Source organism: Schistocerca serialis, chromosome 7 (genome assembly GCF_023864345.2).
Source record: "Schistocerca serialis cubense isolate TAMUIC-IGC-003099 chromosome 7, iqSchSeri2.2, whole genome shotgun sequence".
Classification (NCBI taxonomy): Eukaryota; Metazoa; Arthropoda; class Insecta; order Orthoptera; family Acrididae; genus Schistocerca; species Schistocerca serialis.
Genome location: NC_064644.1, coordinates 416,110,259 through 416,128,003, shown reverse-complemented (window position 1 = coordinate 416,128,003; position 17,745 = coordinate 416,110,259). Strand labels below are relative to the sequence as shown.

At 41.6% G+C, this 17,745-nt stretch overlaps 2 protein-coding genes across 4 annotated transcripts in view; one reads left to right on the top strand and one right to left on the bottom strand.

The window, feature by feature from the left end:
• The window catches only part of LOC126412733 (alkylated DNA repair protein alkB homolog 8), a 41,153-nt gene extending 26,171 nt beyond the window's left edge, over positions 1-14,982 (bottom strand). The window contains exons 1-3 of the mRNA XM_050082464.1: positions 14,768-14,982; positions 14,454-14,685; positions 14,182-14,316 (exon numbers count right to left, since the gene is read on the bottom strand). Coding sequence (XP_049938421.1) covers positions 14,182-14,316; positions 14,454-14,685; positions 14,768-14,911 — 511 coding nt within the window. The 5' untranslated portion in view covers positions 14,912-14,982. The remainder of the gene's footprint in view (positions 1-14,181; positions 14,317-14,453; positions 14,686-14,767) is intronic.
• Positions 14,983-15,202: 220 nt separating this feature from the next.
• Positions 15,203-17,745, top strand: part of LOC126412858 (THO complex subunit 2) — a 317,539-nt gene continuing 314,996 nt past the window's right edge. For all 3 annotated transcript variants that reach the window (XM_050082722.1, XM_050082721.1, XM_050082720.1), the window contains exon 1: positions 15,203-15,272. In XM_050082722.1, coding sequence (XP_049938679.1) covers positions 15,208-15,272 — 65 coding nt within the window. In that variant the 5' untranslated portion in view covers positions 15,203-15,207. The remainder of the gene's footprint in view (positions 15,273-17,745) is intronic.

The following is a 17,745-nucleotide window of genomic DNA, read 5'->3' as shown; positions in this document are numbered from 1 at the left end:
GCAAGCGAAGACAGTCCTGAATCCGGTGGACCAGAGGGTGCACAGGATAAAGAGCTTGGAGACTGAGGAGAGAGCTGAGAGAATCTGAGCAGATAACGTACTGTATCCGCTGATGGCGGCGGATGTAGTGGACAGCCTGGAGAACAGCGTAAAGCTCCGCAGTATAAACCGAACACTGGTCGAGAAGCCGAAAGTGATTTGGGGTGTCGCCAACAATATAGGCACTCCCTACACCTAACGATGTTTTCGAGCCGTCGGTGTAAATAAATGTGGCGTCCGTCATTTGTGCACATAGAGCAGCAAATGCCCGACGATAAACAAGTGGAGGGGTACCATCCTTGGGAAATCGACAAAGGTCACGGAGCAGGCAGATCCGGGGACGGAGCCAAGGCGGTGCTGTACCCCAAGTTGTCAAGAAGGTTTTAGGAAAGCGGAAGGAAAGAGAATGGAGCAGTTGACGGAAGTGGACTCCCGGTGGTAGTAGGGAGGAGGGGCGGCCTGCATACCCTACATCAAAGGAGGCATCGAAAAAAATGTCATGGGCTGGATTAGCAGGCATGGAAGACAGATGGCTAGCATAACGACTCAGAAGGACTGCTCGCCGATTGGACAGCGGAGGTTCAGCAGTCTCAGCATAAAGGCTTTCCACAGGGCTAGTGTAAAAAGCTCCAGATACTAAACGTAATCCACGGTGGTGGATAGAGTCGAGACGTCGAAGAATAGACAGCCGAGCAGAGGAGTAGACTATGCTTCCATAATCCAATTTCGAGCGCACTAAGGTGCGATAGAGGCGGAGAAGGACCATTCGGTCCGCTCCCCAGGAGGTACCATTCAGAACACGGAGGGTGTTAAGGGATCGCAGACAGCGAGCCAAAAGATAGGAAACGTGGGAGGACCAGCACAGTTTTCTGTCAAACATAAGACCCAAGAATTTAGCGACGTCTGAAAACAGAAGGTTGGCAGGACCTAGATGTAAGGAGGGCGGAAGAAACTCCTTACGTCGCCAAAAATTAACACAAACGGTGTTACTGGGAGAGAAACGGAAGCCGGTTTCGATGCTCCAAGGGTGGAGGCGATCGAGACATCCTTGAAGACGTCGTTCAAGAAGCCTGGTCTGTTGAGAGCTGTAGTAGATCGCACAATCGTCCACAAAGAGGGAGCCCGAGACATCAGGAAGGAGACAATCCATAATTGGATTGATGGCAATGGCAAACAGTACAACACTCAGCACGGAGCCCTGGGGTACCCCGTTTTCCTGGGAGAAAGTGCGGGAGAGAGTAGTGTTCACCCGCACCCTAAATGTGCGCTCTGCCATAAATTTGCGAAGAAAAAGGGGTAGCCGACCTCGAAAGCCCCAAGAGAACAGTGTGCGGAGGATGCCTGTCCTCCAACAGGTATCGTATGCTCTCTCCAGATCAAAAAATATTGCTACTGTTTGGCGTTTCTGGAGAAAATTGTTCATGATATAAGTGGAGAGAGCAACAAGATGGTCAACTGCAGAACGATGCTTTCGGAATCCGCATTGGGCAGGTGTTAAAAGACTGCGGGATTCCAGCCACCACGCTAAACGGTAATTCACCATACGCTCCAAAACCATACAGACACTACTTGTGAGAGAAATGGGGCGATAGCTAGAGGGGAGATGTTTGTCCTTTCCAGGTTTCGGAACAGGAACGACGATAGCTTCCCGCCATGGTCTGGGAAAAGTACTGCCGGTCCAAATTCGATTATAAAGGAGAAGGAGGTAACGCAGACTATGGGTTGATAAATGCAGCAACATTTGGAAGTGGATACCATCCGGTCCTGGGGCGGAGGAGCGAGAAGAAGAGAGTTCCTGCAAGGAGAAAACAGTATTATAGCTTTCGCGATTTTGAGAGGAGAAAGCAAGAGGTCGCACTTCCGCTGCACGTTTCTTCGGGAGAAACGCTGGCGAGTAATTGGAAGAGCTCGAAATCTCAGCAAAAGTGCTGACCCAACGAGTTAGAAATTGCGACGGGGTCCACGAATGTATCATGCGCGACAGTGAGCCCAGAGACCGGGGAGAAACTAGGCGCACCTGAGAACCGTCGAAACCGACTCCAAACTTCCGAGGAGGGAGTGAAGGTGTTAAATGAGCTAATAAAGAATTTCCAGCTCGCCTTCTTGCTATCGCGGATGACATGACGGCATCGTGCACGGAACTGCTTATAGCAGATACAGTTGACCAAAGTAGGATGGTGGTGGAAAACACAGAGAGCACGTCGCCGCTCGAGTATTGCATTACGGCATGCCTCGTTCCACCAAGGAACTGGGGGGTGCCGGGGCAATTCGGAGGTGCGTGGTATTGAATGTTCCGCAGCTGTAAGAATAACTTCGGTAATATGGGTGACCTCATCGTCGACGCTGGGAAAGTGACGATCATCGAATGTCGCTAGAGACGAAAAAAAGTGTCCAATCAGGTTGGGCAAACTTCCAGCGTCGCGGGCGCATGTATGGCAGTTGAGGCTGCAGTCGAAGGACACATGGAAAGTGGTCACTCGAGTATGTATCATCAAGGGCGAACCATTCGAAGCGCCGGGCTAGCGGAACAGTACCGACCGCAAGGTCCAAATGAGATAAATTTGTCGTGGAGGCAGATAAAAATGCAGGGACCCCAGTGTTGAGGCAAACTAGATCCGCTTGGTGGAAGACGTCTAGCAACAGTGAGCCACGTGGACAAGGATGTGGAGATCCTCAAAGCGGGTGGTGGGCATTGAAGTCCCCAACCAGCAAATAGGGGGGTGGAAGCTGACCAAGAAGATGAAGGAGATCAGCTCGTGCCATTGGTGTGGATGATGGAATGTATACAGTACAAAGAAAGAGAGAACGAGTATCCGGAAAGGGAAAGACGGACGGCGACAGCTTGGAAGGAAGTGTTTAAATGGATTGGGTAATAATGGAGAGTTTCATGGAGAAGAATCATGAGTCCTCCATGTGCTGGAGTGCCTTCAACAGAGGGGAGATCATATCGGACGGACTGAAAATGAGGGAGAACAAAGCGGTCATGGGGACGCAGCTTTGTTTCCTGAAGACAGAAGATGACCGGCGAGTAGGATCGTAAGAGGATCGACAATTCATCCCGATTGGCTCGAATACCGCGGATATTCCAGTGAATAATGGACATAGGGTGAACAGAAAATGGAGGAATGTGACCAAGGGTGCTGTCAACTCAACGACTGCTCAGAGCTTGCGACCGACAGCATGGAATGGCATTCAGCCGAAGGCAGAAGATCCTGATCCATAGGTTGTTCAGGAGCAGCTCCTGCCACCAGCGATCGGCCAGTTGACCGGCCACCAGCAGTGCGCCTCGGCGACACAGAAGACGTCCGAGGGCGATTTCCGCCAGGTGGTGCTGTAGATGGGACACGCCTTGGCGGAGAAGGAGAGGAACCGGGTTTCTTTGTAGCCTTTTGGAAGTACGATGTTTAGATGAAGGAGGAACCGATGGGTGTGAAGTTGCGGTACGTAAAAACTCTTCACGAGTATGCTCTTTTTTCGAAGTCTTGGTGTCTGACTTTTGGGCTCGAGATTTAGCAGAACCCGACGAAGGGTGAGCCATAGAGTGGGCAGGCAAAAGTGGTGAGGTTGAACGGGCGATCTTTGCGCTGGCTGATCTGACGACCATGGCACTAAAGGTGAGGTCGCAAGTCTGTGTGGCCGCCTCCTTTGTTGGCCGAGGAGAAGCAAGGACAGTTCTGTATTTTCCTGTCTGAGGCACGGTGGGCTGTCGACTGGCGAATAATTTTCGAGCAGCAAAGGTCGACACCTTTTCCTTCACTCTTATTTCCTGGATGAGCTTTTCGTCCTTAAAAACGGGGAAATCTCGAGAGGAAGCAGCGTGGTCACCCATACAGTTAATGCAGCGAGGGGATGGAGGTGGACAAGAACCCTCATGGGCATCCTTGCCAAACGTAACACATTTGGCTGGATTGGAACAGGACTGGCTGGTGTGATTGAACCGCTGACATCGATAGCAATGCGTAGGGTTTGGGACGTAAGGGCGAACGGAAATTATCTCATAGCCTGCTTTGATTTTCGATGGGAGTTGAACTTTGTCAAATGTCAAGAAGACAGTGCGGGTTGGAATGATGTTCGTGTCAACCCTTTTCATAACTCTATGAACAGCCGTTACGCCCTGGTCAGACAGGTAGTGCTGAATTTCTTCGTCAGACAATCCATCGAGGGAGCGTGTAAAAACGACTCCACACGAGGAATTTAAGGTACAGTGCGGTTCCACCCGGACAGGGAAGGTGTGGAGCAGAGACGTACGCAGCAATTTTTGTGCCTGGAGGGCACTGACTGTTTCTAACAACAGGGTGCCATTCTGTAATCTGGAACAAGACTTTACAGGACCTGCAATTGCGTCGAATAATGAAAGGGTTGAACGTGGAGAAGTCGTGACCTTCGTCAGACCGAGAAACAACAAGGAACTGTGGCAACGATGGAAGAACTGTCTGTGGCTGAGACTCAGTGAACTTATGCTTGTGAGCAGACATAGTGGAAGGTGAGGAAACCATTGCGGAAGAATCCCCCATGATTACCGGCGTCTCCGATGGCGCGCTCCTCCCTTGTGGGGGCTCTCTCTGAGGGCACTCCCGCCTTAGGTGATTGTTCACACCTCAGGTCACACCTCCCGACAAACGGACGGAGGGACCAATCGGCACTTTCAGAAGGTATCAGCTCGGGTAATCATCCCTCCCTGGGCCTGGCCGTTACCAGGGGGTACGTACGTGTCCTACCTGTCTACCCGGGGCGCGGAATTACGCGTTACCCCGTCACCGGCTACGCATGGAAGTGCGTGGGTCGGCCTTCAGACACGCACAGGGAGGAAAAAAAGAGAAAGGGAAAGGAAAGAAGAGGGGTCTCAAACGCTGCAGCGGAGAAAAGGGCAAAGAGAAGAGGGAAGGAAAAGAGAAGGACAGAGGAAGGACGAAGACTTGCAAATGTAGAAAGCAAGGAATTTGTAACAGTTTCGAGCGTCCGTCTCCGGACGTAGGCACAAACCATACTCCCAGAGGGGAAGAAAGGGAAGGAAAGAGCCAGAGGTGAGGGGGGTGGGGCGAAGATGGGGGACGGGGAAGGATGCGGAAAGGGAAGGTATGCAGCCCAGAAAGGAAGGAGGGCCACATTAGCTCGGGGTCCCGTGCTCGCTACGCATGTGTCCACAAAAGAGTTGTGGACCCCCTGGGGGGATCGCTCTGAGTGTGTGGTGTAAGCTGATGGCATCATTTGTCTCAGGGCAGTCCCCCCTCCCTACAAGAGAATAGTCCTGTGCATCCTCTTACCTGTACCATCACTGGTTAAAGCAATGAGAGTCTTTCGTGCAGCAATGTCATTCTAACCCTTCAACATTGTGGACATGTGGGTAGTATCATTTCATGCACGATGATGCTCGTCTGCACATTGCACAGCCAGTGAAGGTTGCTGCAGAGACATTTTGGAAATGCTAGAATTATCAGCCATCATTTCCCTACAGCCTGGCCATCCCAATCATCCAGCCTTAATCTATGTGGCTTCTGGCTGTGGGATTATCCTAAAGATGCTGCGTTCAGTGCTCCAATTACAAATGTTTCTGAACTGAAGGCATGATTCGCACAACACATTACCACTGAGACACTCCTATCTGTTGTGGAACAAGCTGTTTCTCAATTTCAACTTGTGGCAGAAAGTGGTGGGCAGCATACTGAACATGTCTTGCGCCAGTCCCATGACAATTAGAAAGCAAAGTCATTTTGCTTTTCGTGTGGTTTTTGGCCCCAGGACAATTAAAAACTGATTTTTCCATCCAATGTGGTATGACCTAACTGGGGTGGATGGGCTTACCTAGAACTGTGCTACAACTGTTAACTGCCAAACTTGTGGAGTCATGTGCGTTGAACAGTGAGGATGGTGTAATATGAAACTCAAACCATAGCCATTGTATCATGATTCATCTGTCATTTGTAGCTGACTCCACTTACATGAAGACACTTAAAGTGCCACATACTGCTAACACCTTTGTTTATTTTATTTTTTGCTTCATGATGTTTTCCCATGTGTCAATAATATGCTGGTCCACCCCCTTAGCTGAATGGTCAGGGTGTTGGAATGCCACGTACGGGAGCCCGGGTTCGATTCCCGGCTAGAGTGGGAGATTTTCTCCCTCAGGGACTGGGTGTTGTGCTGTCCTCATAATCATTTCATCCCCATTGTCGACGCGCAAGTCACCCAACGTGGCGTCGCACTCAATAAGACTTGCACTTCCCGCCTGGTAACTCCCGGCCACCGACACCATTTCCAATAATATGCTGTTCTAATTTGACGTCATTCTGTGCAGTGGTCTATTTCTAAACCATTTTGAAACTGGAACTTTAATTACGTACACCATGTGAACTGAGAAGGGAGATTTGGGTGATGGTGCAGATTAGGGATGTTTGAAGTGAATTTTGTGTTCAAAAGATTAGTTTAATTTTTGTAACAAAGTCACTCACATGTTGTCAATGTTGACTGGGAGGAGGCTTTTGTAGAATTATTATTGCTGTAAGTGTATGCCAATAACAACTGGTCAGTGGAAGAGTTATTGAAAACTCTTGCTGACTTAGATGGTAAACTAGATGAATCAAACACTGACTTAAAAGCGGAATGAAATGCTAAAAAAGACAGCAGAATGCTAATGTAACTTAGAAGAAGAGCTGAAGTCTCAAGGCAATGGCAAAGTCTCAAGGGGCAGCATTGAATGCTTAGATACTACTAATGTGAATACAGACAGATACACAAGGTGTTAAATGCACTGAACATGATGACAAAGTGGATGAGCACAGTAGTAAAAATGAAGGAAGATTAGTGTTTAATGTCTACTCGACATTGTCTTCATTGGAGACAAGAACCCACATAAGGAAAAAATGGAGAAGGAAAACTTTTCAAAGGAATCATTCTGGCATTTGCTTGATGTGATTTAGGGAAATCATGGAAAACCTAAATCTGGATGGCTGAATGGGGATTTGAACCATTGTCCTTCCAAATGTGAGTCCAGTGTGCTACCCACTGAGCCACCTTTCCAAAAAATAATACCCATGATTAATACCAAACATGAAGTCCAGGTTTGATAAATGAAAATGGCAGACGTGCCTTAAGAAACACTGAAAACTGTGAAGTATGAGGGACATTTCATAAACAATGCACACTTTTTTGTCTTTACTTCCACTTTTTTCCCTTCAATATATCTTTACAGTCCTTCAATTCAGTCTCTCTGCTTCTCTATGACTGAATCCCAAATGTCTCATAAGCTCTATTATTCCATCCATGACACCACTTCTGTTCACCTGTTGAATGGCTCAGGTTATAGTGGTAGAAAGCTCTTCCAGAGAAAGATAATGACGTGCATGCATACATTTTCTCAACTTCGGGAACAAGCTGAAGGTTGGTGGACTCATGTGACTTCTGTGACACTTGTTACACATGGGACTCTGTCATGATGATTCCTTGGTGATAATAAGCAGAAATCATTATTTGCTTGAGCTTTGACTAAGAGTGTTGAAAGTATTTTCGATGTGGAGAATCTGAAGCTCTCCTCATTGGACTGTGATTTCAACTCTGGTTCAAAGTCTCTAATCCATGTTTCATTGATAATGACAATTCAACCAAGAACCCTTGACCTTCACAGTTGAATCATTGTTTGAGCAAGGGTGCAATGTCCAGGCATTTCTGCTTCTCTTCAGCAGTAAAATAGTGTGAGACCCATCTCTCAGACATTTTTCTCTACTTCCAATCATTTATCAGAATATGGAATACTGATGTTGAGGGAATTCCTGTGGCTCCAGAGAGGTCCTCACAAGTCACACGGCGATCTTCTTCAAGGGCATCTGCCACAAGTTTAGCACTTCGCTCACCTTTCGATATTTTTGGCCTTTCGTGTCTTGGGTTTATCATCTATGCTTGTATCACCACCATGAAAACTATTAACCCAAAACTCACCACAAACTTCACTTGCTCTACAGATTTCTGCTGAATTTTCACCGTGTAAAGTTTAGTTCTGGATGTATGACCTCCTGGTTTTCAACAGTCACAGTACCTAAGAACTCTGCAGGGTCCATTTCTACCGCTCGCCAATTTTATGTTGGAGTACACAGCGAAAAACAAAAACCTGTGTTTCTTCCTCAAACTCACAACTCTATCTCTGTAATTTTCATTGTTGTTACAGCAAACAAACCACAGTACTACCAACCCATGCATTATTTATGAAATGTCCCTCATAATTGCAAAACATTTTGATCAGCTTCTTAATTGACCGGAATTCACAAATACTCAAGAAAATATAGATGAAGATTTACCTACAACTCCCAAGGAAATTGAAGTACTCATCGAAATCCTAAAAAAAGATAATGTTACTAGAACTCTTTACATGACCTCTATTGGAAATAAAAAAGGAGCTAAAATTAATCTTTGAGAAAATACGGAAAACAGAAAAAAATTCCTGTAGTGTGGAAGGTAGCCCGATACATCCTCTACATTAGACAGGCAATAAACAAAACATTAGCAACTACAGAGGAATTTCTTTGACACCGTTTACATTTTCTGAGATTTTACTAAATTTGGTATAAATGACATTTGAAAGTCATTTTGGTGAGTATCGAGGTGGTTTTGAGAAGAGCAGATCACATTCTGAAGACATATTTAATATAAAGTCAATGATTTGGCACAGACAACTTAATTGGAAAGTTACTGTAGTGACATTTGCCAATTTAAAAAGGCATACAATTCCATAAACAGACGAACTATGGATAAAACGTAACAATATTATGAAAAGGATAGTTGCTACTCTCATTTTTCATAATATTGTTACATCCCACTCTGAATTTTCTATTGTTTAAACTATGGATAAAATAATATGAGAATTTGGTTGAACGTCTAAATAAGCAAATCCAATTTGTGAAGCATTTACGAAATCTGAAGTGAAATTCATTGGAGACATATCTCGGCCCTTAGAAAGAAATGCAGGTGCATGGCAATGTTATGATCTATCCGTAATTCTTTTTAACTGCTTTCTATAAAAAAAATAGTGAGAATTTTGAATGAAAAATTGAATCACTATAAGATTTCAACAAAAACATTGGAATAAACTGCTTCACTTTTGCAGATGACTGTGCTACACTTTCTAAAAAATATGACAGCTGTTGTAAAACAAATTAATTTATTTGAAGAAATAGACAGCATACTGTCTTTAAGAATCTCTACAGAAATAAAATAAAATAACTGTCTTAAAAGTGCAACAAAATTTCTGAAAACAAACTGAAGAGGTTAAAAAATTAAATATCTTTGGGGAGGGAACAAAAATGGCACACAGTATAACAAAAAACTTCGACAACAAAAAACGAGTGTCTAAAAATACAAAAACAAGGCATTACAGTGCAGTGGTGAAGCTAGAATATCTATCTGCAAATATCTAACATTATAGTGTAACTTAGATAAATTAGAAATACTGGAAGGGCGAATAGTTTGGAAATTACTTAGGAATGATGGAATGTCTCAAAACATATAATGAGGAAAAGAAGACATGTATATTTGGACATTTATATCAAATGCAAGGCAGTAGATTAACAAGAAAGATCTTTTGTGGGATAAGAAGTTAACAACAGTTGTTTCCCTGAGGCTGAAATGCACAGAACACATGAAGAAAAAACTCAGTGAACAAACAAAAGATTACTGGAAGAAAAGAACTGAGGTAGACAATCCAGAGGACTGTTTTAAGGATTTAACTGAACAAAAAATTCAGCAAAACATTTCATATTCAGTTGACACATCTCTTTCATCACATGATGTCTGCAATCAATCTGTTCAGGAAAGGTTGTTTAATTTTAACGGCCAACAGCTTTGCCACAGTGATAACACCGGTTCCCATCAGATCACCAAAGTTAAGCGCTGTCGGGCTTGGCTAGGACTTGTATGCCGTGTACTGTTGACAAACGGGGCGCACTCAGCCCTTGTGAGAACAACTGAGGAGCTACTTCATTAAGTAGTGGCTCCAGTCACGAAAACTGACAATAGCCGGGAGAATGGTGAGCTGAACACATGCCCCTCCATACTCGTATCCAGTGATGCCTATAGGCTGCGGATGACACGGCAGTCGTTCAGTAACATTAGGGTCTTCTGAGACCTATTTGGATGGAGTTTAGTTAGAGGTTATTTAGTTTTAATACTGGGTTTCAACTGAACTGGTGGAACATTTTTGACAGATTTTTAGCGTCATTTTATAAATTGTTATTTTATGTTAGATATATTTATGAGGGAATTAGATTAGGAAATGAGACACTTAAAGTAGTAAAGGAGTTTTGCTATTTGGGGAGCAAAATAACTGATGATGGTCGAAGAAGAGAGGATATAAAATGTAGACTGGCAATGGCAAGGAAAGCATTTCTGAAGAAGAGAAATTTGTTAACATCGAGTATAGATTTAAGTGTCAGGAAGTCGTTTCTGAAAGTATTCGTATGGAGTGTAGCCATGTATGGAAGTGAAACATGGACGATAAATAGTTCGGACAAGAAGAGAACAGAAGCTTTTGAAATGTGGTGCTACAGAAGAATGTTGAAGATTAGATGGGTAGATCACATAACTAATAAGGAAGTATTGAATAGGATTGGGGAGAAGAGAAGTTTGTGGCACAACTTGCCTAGAAGAAGGGATCGGCTGGTAGGACATGTTCCGAGGTATCAAGGGATCACCAATTTAGTATTGGAGGGCAGCGTGGAGGGTAAAAATCATAGAGGGAGACCAAGAGTTGAATACACTAAGCAGATTCAGAAGGATGTAGGTTGTAGTAGTTACTGGGAGATGAATAAGCTTGCACAGGATAGAGTAGCATGGAGAGCTGCAGCAAACCAGCCTCAGGACTGAAGACAACAACAACAACAACATATTTATGTTTAGGTTTTGTTGATAATGTGGGCATTAAACGGTAGGTGAGCGATTTTTTTCTTTGAAGGGTGACGGGGTGAGATTGTTTTGTATTTTATTTGTGTGTGTGTGTGTGTGTGTGTGAGAGGGGGGGGGGAGCGGGGTTGGACAGCTTAGATTTATATATTGGTAGCCATGATTGGTAAGGATTTTTCCTGTAGTTTTACTTGATTATTACAGTACCTACGGTATGTGTATTGATGTGTATGACAGTGCATTTCTTATCTATCAAAACTGGCGGCGGTTTAAGTTTTCATGAATTTTTGGTTTGTGTTGTCAATTACTGGTAATTGCATTGGATTGTTTTACCTCAACTATTAACGTCACATTTTTATTGTACCACAGACTTTGTTTTAGCCTTATAAATCAAGTGAAGTGTTAAATACCGGATTTGTGTGTGATTTTGTGGTATTGTTGATTTTGTCTGAGCTGTGTGCGCCAAGTGAAATTTCTGGCACCAGATTTTGGAGCTATGTGTGGGTTCATGGTATTGTGGACTTTAATTGAGACATACAGGTCGAGTGAAATTTCTAATATCAGTTCCCCACTCAATGCAGTTATAGTACTGTAGTTTTGATGAACACTGAGGATTTTGTTTGTTTGATCTTTGCATTTGGTAATATATGTTTCAACATGTCTTCATTATTAGGACTATCATATATTTAGTTCCCCTCCAGCCCCACCCCAAAAACTGCAAAAGCATTACGGAGATGATAGATAAACTCCAGTGGAAGACTCTGCAGGAGAGACGCTCAGTAGCTTGGTACGGGCTTTTGTTGAAGTTTCGAGAACATACCTTCACCGAGGAGTCGAGCAGTATATTGCTCCCTCCTACGTATATCTCGCGAAGAGACCATGAGGATAAAATCAGAGAGATTAGAGTCCATACAGAGGCATACCGACAATCCTTCTTTCCATGAACAATACGAGACTGGAATAGAAGGGAGAACCGATAGGGTGCTCAAGGTACCCTCCACCACATACCGTCAGGTGGCTTGCTGAGTATGGATGTAGATCCCTAATTCTCGATGTTTCCCATTACTTTCTGCAGTTAAATATTTTTCCCATTATTTGTGTCAAAGTGTGTGTAATGAGTGAACTAGGACTAACCGTGGATATTGAACGTATACAGAGAAGGGCAGCACCAATGTTCACAGGTTTGTTTAATTTGTGGAAGTGTTACAGAGATACTGAAGGAACTGAAATGGCAGACTCTTGAAGAGACAGGTACTATCCCGAGAAAGTCTGTTAACAAAGCTTCAAGAATCGGCTTTAAATAATTAATCCAGGGGTATACTACAACATCCTATGTATCGCTCACACAGGAATTGTGAGGATAAGATCATAATAATTATTGCACACACAGAGGCATTCAAATGATCATTCTTCCCATGCTCTATATGTGAATGGAACAGGAAGAAACCCTAATAGCTGGTACAAAGGGGCGTACCCTCTGCTATGCATCTCATGGTGGCTTGCAGAGTATAGATGTAGACGTCATGGCTGCCATATTGTATAATCTACTTGATGACGTCATTGGTCATGCTGACAGTTGTCCTGAAGCAGTTTAGTCTGTTCAGGCATCCTGATTTTGGTTTTCCTAAATGATTTCAGGAGCATACTGGAATGGTTCACTTATCAATGTCATGGCCAATCAACTGTCCCACCCCACCACAGATGGTCATGTACTCAGATGACCCTACATTTGTACAGGTTCCATTCAGAGAATGCTTATTGCATTGTTCCCTAACTCAAAACATATCTTCATATTCAAATTCCCATAAAACTACGTAGAATCCTTTAAATCTATGTTCAGCTAACTGTCAATAAGAGTGTTAATGACTAGTATACATGATAATCTTACATTGCAAAAACTTGTCGTGCCGATGTGGCTCATTATTTTTTATTTTTTATTTTAGTAGTATTAACAATTTCAGATATTCAGTAAAAGTAAGAGAGCTATATATTATAAAACTTTATATTTTCAAGGAATGAGTTGAGAACCTACACAAATCTTCTCACAATAGAGCACAATTGCACAAAAGTGTGTAATCAGAATAGCTGGAGCCCACCCAAAATCACCTTGCACACATTTATTTAAGGAACTCGGGATATTCACAGTACCTTCACAATACATATATTCACTTATGAAATTTGTCATTAATAACCCATCCCAATTCAAAAACAACAGCGAAGTGCATAGCTACAACACTAGAAGAAATTTTCTATTCTGGATTAAATCTCACTTTGGCACAGAAAGGGGTGAATTATGCTGCCACAAAAATCTTTGGTTATTTGCAAGTAGTATTAAAAGTCTGACAGTCAACTAGCATTTATAAGCAAATTAAAAGAATTTCTGAATGACAACTCCTCCTACTCAATACAAGAATTCTTAGATATGCAGTAGTAACTGAAAAAAAAATAATTATTTTCTGTAAAGGAAACTTATGTTGAAGCGACACATTCCGCATCATTACAAAATGTCGTATTCATGATCTATGGAACAAGGATTAATTTAGGTACGTATAAAGACTGGTTTGTCTACCTTATGTCGGTTAACAATTACCTAACATCTGAAAAGCAAAGATGAACCAAAACAAATATAAACTAGCTTTTTTTTCCATGTAGGGAGCTATAAGTGATGCAATTTTAGATATACTCATCTGACATTCACGTGGAACAAAGGGTGGGAAAAGTGATGGGACAGGTAAACTGGCACAGTGTTTATTATTTGGGTTTGGTCTATCATGATCAAGCCTGTAATACTTCAAGAAAATAAACTATGCTCTAAATGTAAGAAAAGGCAGCATTCTGACACTCCCCCCTTTCCTTCAATATCCTACATATTGCAGTCATTTTATTATCAATCGAAAAACTATTAAAATTATTTACTTGAGTTGTTTAGGTAGGTTAGAAAAAGAAATATATGAGGCCTAGGCAGTTTGAGTGTCAAAATGTTTAAAAGCAGCGTACATTATTGTTTGATTATTATTACAATACTTATCATTCACTGAGAGATTACACCTATTGATTGTAGCTGTTTGTCAAATCGCAAAATCGATTGCAATTGGAGAGAAATCCTACAAATCATTAATTTTTAAAAATAATTACGCCTAATATAAATTATTTATTATAAGAACATCAAGCAATTTATGGTTTGGTGGCTAAACAAGTGGAAGATACCACCACAAACATAATGTTAATGTTATAAAGTTGGCAAGATAAATGATATACCTGAATCAGTTTCATTTTCTGACCAGTCAATACAATTCAAAATCACATTTTCTTCATCCCCTGTCACAAAATCTTCAAGTACTTCTATTCCAGATGGAAGAGTATTGCTAATGTTTAGTTTTTGGGTATCTGGCACTGCAAATTTGAGAAATAAAGTTATCTAGATGAGGTCGACAACCAATAAGGAACTAATCAAATCAAAATTATTATTTTTGATTTAACATATAACTGAAAGGCATAAACAACTGAGGACACGAATCTAATGAACTCACGTTTTTCTGTGTATGCCAAATACAGACATCTCATATTAAGTTCTTTCAGCTGCTTGCCATGGACAGCGTTATATGCAAGAGCTGCTGCCGAAGGTTCCTGGTACACAATGAAGCTGTACGATTTCCCTGGTAGCATAACAATTTCTTCTACAAGTCCATATGATGAAAACACCTCCAGCAAACTCTCTCTTTTCATTCCGCTGACTAGCCCTGCGTTACCAATGAACAAATTCTGGAAACAAAGTCATTTAACTACCAGGAAAGATGCTACATCATTTGGGAACAGTAAGCAGTAGTTGAATAATGCTACTTACCGTTGTTGGTACATCAACGCACTTTATTCCTGTGTCTCGTAGAAGCATACTAGCATATCTCGTCTGTTTACGTTTAGCTTTTCTACCTCGCTTGTAACTGCTGATGTTGGTGTTCTCCATAGCTAAATCACTGTCTCCATACATATCGACGGCCGAAAGAACATATGTTTAATGTTTACAACCATACACCTTGCACAGTTTATAGAACAACTACTATATGATTTATGAATATCTATGGCGAATTTGAGGATTTTTTGCTGAGTTTGTTGATAAATATTACTTCAACGTAAAGCTGTAAAATATGTTTAAAATAACTTTTAATATAACAACGGAGGCTAATTACTTTGATGTGTATTTTTCGTACTTGATATTGAGCTAGTAATTTTGAAACAATTCGTCCATATCTGTGACGGCGTTTTTGAGATTGTAGTTTGTTCAAAATGGCTGTTTCGGTGGTTGGATGTGAGATATGGAAAAACTGGGAAAAACAAGGAAAAAATGATTAGTAAGTCGACTCTGACAGAATATTAATATATTTATTTAAAATATCGTGTGTTGTGTTGCAAATGTCTCATATCTAGTGAAGATCATAGCTTTAAATGGTAATCGTCTTCGAACCGCTTCCAGGTGTTGAGTAGTTCAGGTGTACCTTAAATAAGTTATTTTTTTATATAAACCTGTTACAGCAAGTGTCAGGATAGCGAAAAACAATAGTTTTGTATGTCTTGTTTTTTATTCGTTACATTGGCGGTGCTTTGAGACGTTAAATGTTGGCATTGTAGCTCAATGGAATAGGCAGGCAGGTTCAGCGTTGTTCTAACTTTAAAAAATTTTCAAAACAGCTAGCAGAAATGCGTGAATGTAAAACATACGTGTGTTTAAAACCAATGAAATGACGAAACTGCCCTTAATGGAAGTTCAAATCTTTACGTTGAACCAAAATAATTAACGAATTGAGGCATAAACAAATATTGCGTTAGTAGCTGACAAACCAGCTATGCACAATAATAGTTAATACAAATGAAATTACTCTTTATTGCCAGTTATAGTAAGTTAGTATTATGAAACCTCTTGCCTGGAAGGTGGGTTGTGACTCGATCGTGTGAAAATGTGAATTTGTAGTGCCCATTGCGCCAAAAGAATGATTGTGTGTGTGTTTTAGTTAGTGACGCCATCAAATATCACAGGCTACATATTTTATTTGACAGTAAACATTAGGAGAAAGTATTGTTGATTAATTACCAATAGAAAGTTATTTTTCCTGTTCTACCACCATCACCACCTGTATTTCATAGTCTGTAGTGGGCTACTGCAAAACAGTTCATGTTCAGTAACATACATTAATGCACAGTCATTCTGAGAGCGCAGGAATTGGAAAGATTCCCACATAAAGTTTTTAATGAAGGCATTATAATACATGATACAAGCCAGTGAAACCAATTGTTATTTGAAACACTGTCCAGCCTCCAGAGTTCATTGTCATGTGTCAAGAATACAATTCAGTCATGTAGAATGGGAACATTTTCTGGTTTTGATTTTGCTATAGTTTAAAATAAAATTCGACTATTAGTGCATTGTTTGCTAATATTTGCAAATTTGTATGTACCCACTATCCAAGCCTTTCACATAAGAAAGTTTATTGGAAATATAAGTTGTTCTAAGCAGTTTGGTATAATTGCTGTGTAGCGATGGGAAAAATAGACTTATTAAGCTCCCTTAAAATGGTCGTATCAGTATGGTTGCAGTATATTTACGTTAACAAGGCTTCACATTTGTTTACTACACCTTGTACTGGCAGATGCTGCTGTCAAGACAACTTCATTGGGTAGAACCTATGGTCCACTATGATTAAGAAAGTAGATGGTGTACCAAGCCATTCAGTTTGCTGCTTATAAAGCTTTTGTAACTTTATTCTAAGAATTATTACAGTTGCTGGCTGTCTTCTTGCTTGCAAAATGTTTAGAATATTTATTTTTCTTCATAATGTAGACAACTTGAACATATTTTAGTGCAACTGATTGATGTCTTCAGTCCCTCGGGTAACAAACTCAATGTAGTTGAATTCAGCATAAGATGATCTCTTAACTATTGTAGTGGGCTGGGCACAGCTGCTTCACACACTTACTTCCAACAGCCACGTAATGTGATTTTGTAAATGTCTCTATGGCAACAACTTAGTGATGTTGCAGCTCTATAGATGGCTGTTGTATCTTCACCTGCAGTTGTTTGCACTTCATAGTTAAAAAGTGGCAACAGCACTTCTAGCAGTCAGGGATCATCATATGGCAACTTGACTATACTAGAGTATCTTTTATGGTACTAAGACCAGGTATCCCAGTAAAGTCCATTTTGTGTGTGAATAGTATTGAAGCAGTAGGCTTTTGAACTTGCACAGCACATTTAGTGAGGTATGGAAATTGGATTATGAGTTTTCTGTATCTCTCACTGTGTCATAATGTTTTGCAATTTGTTTGTGACACATTCTCCATTTGTAATTTTTCAAACAGGTAATCTACATTTGGGGAATACAGAAGCGTCCGATTCCACCCATCTGCTTTGACCCATGATGTCGCCAATAAAGCAGAAATGACCATTCTCAATGTCTCCAATACGGTGACTATGACATCATTTCATAAACGACAACAAACACAGAAATACATATAAAACCAACACACACATCTCTCTCCAAAAATATAAACGAACTAACGGTACCAGTGCGGGAAATTGGTAGTTTTTGGGTGGGGATGAACTAAATATAAACACGTACAGACACACACCATGATCCCAAACCACACAAAAACACCACAAAATCCCAAGTTCCGCTACACTTACAATATCGACAGGAACCGGTCACTTCCCTTCACCTACATAACTCAACCGCAATTGTCGATACCACAAAATAAAAACCAACTACTCCAAAAATTATAATCACACCGCAACTATTGATATCACAAAACCAATACCTAAAACAACAAAAA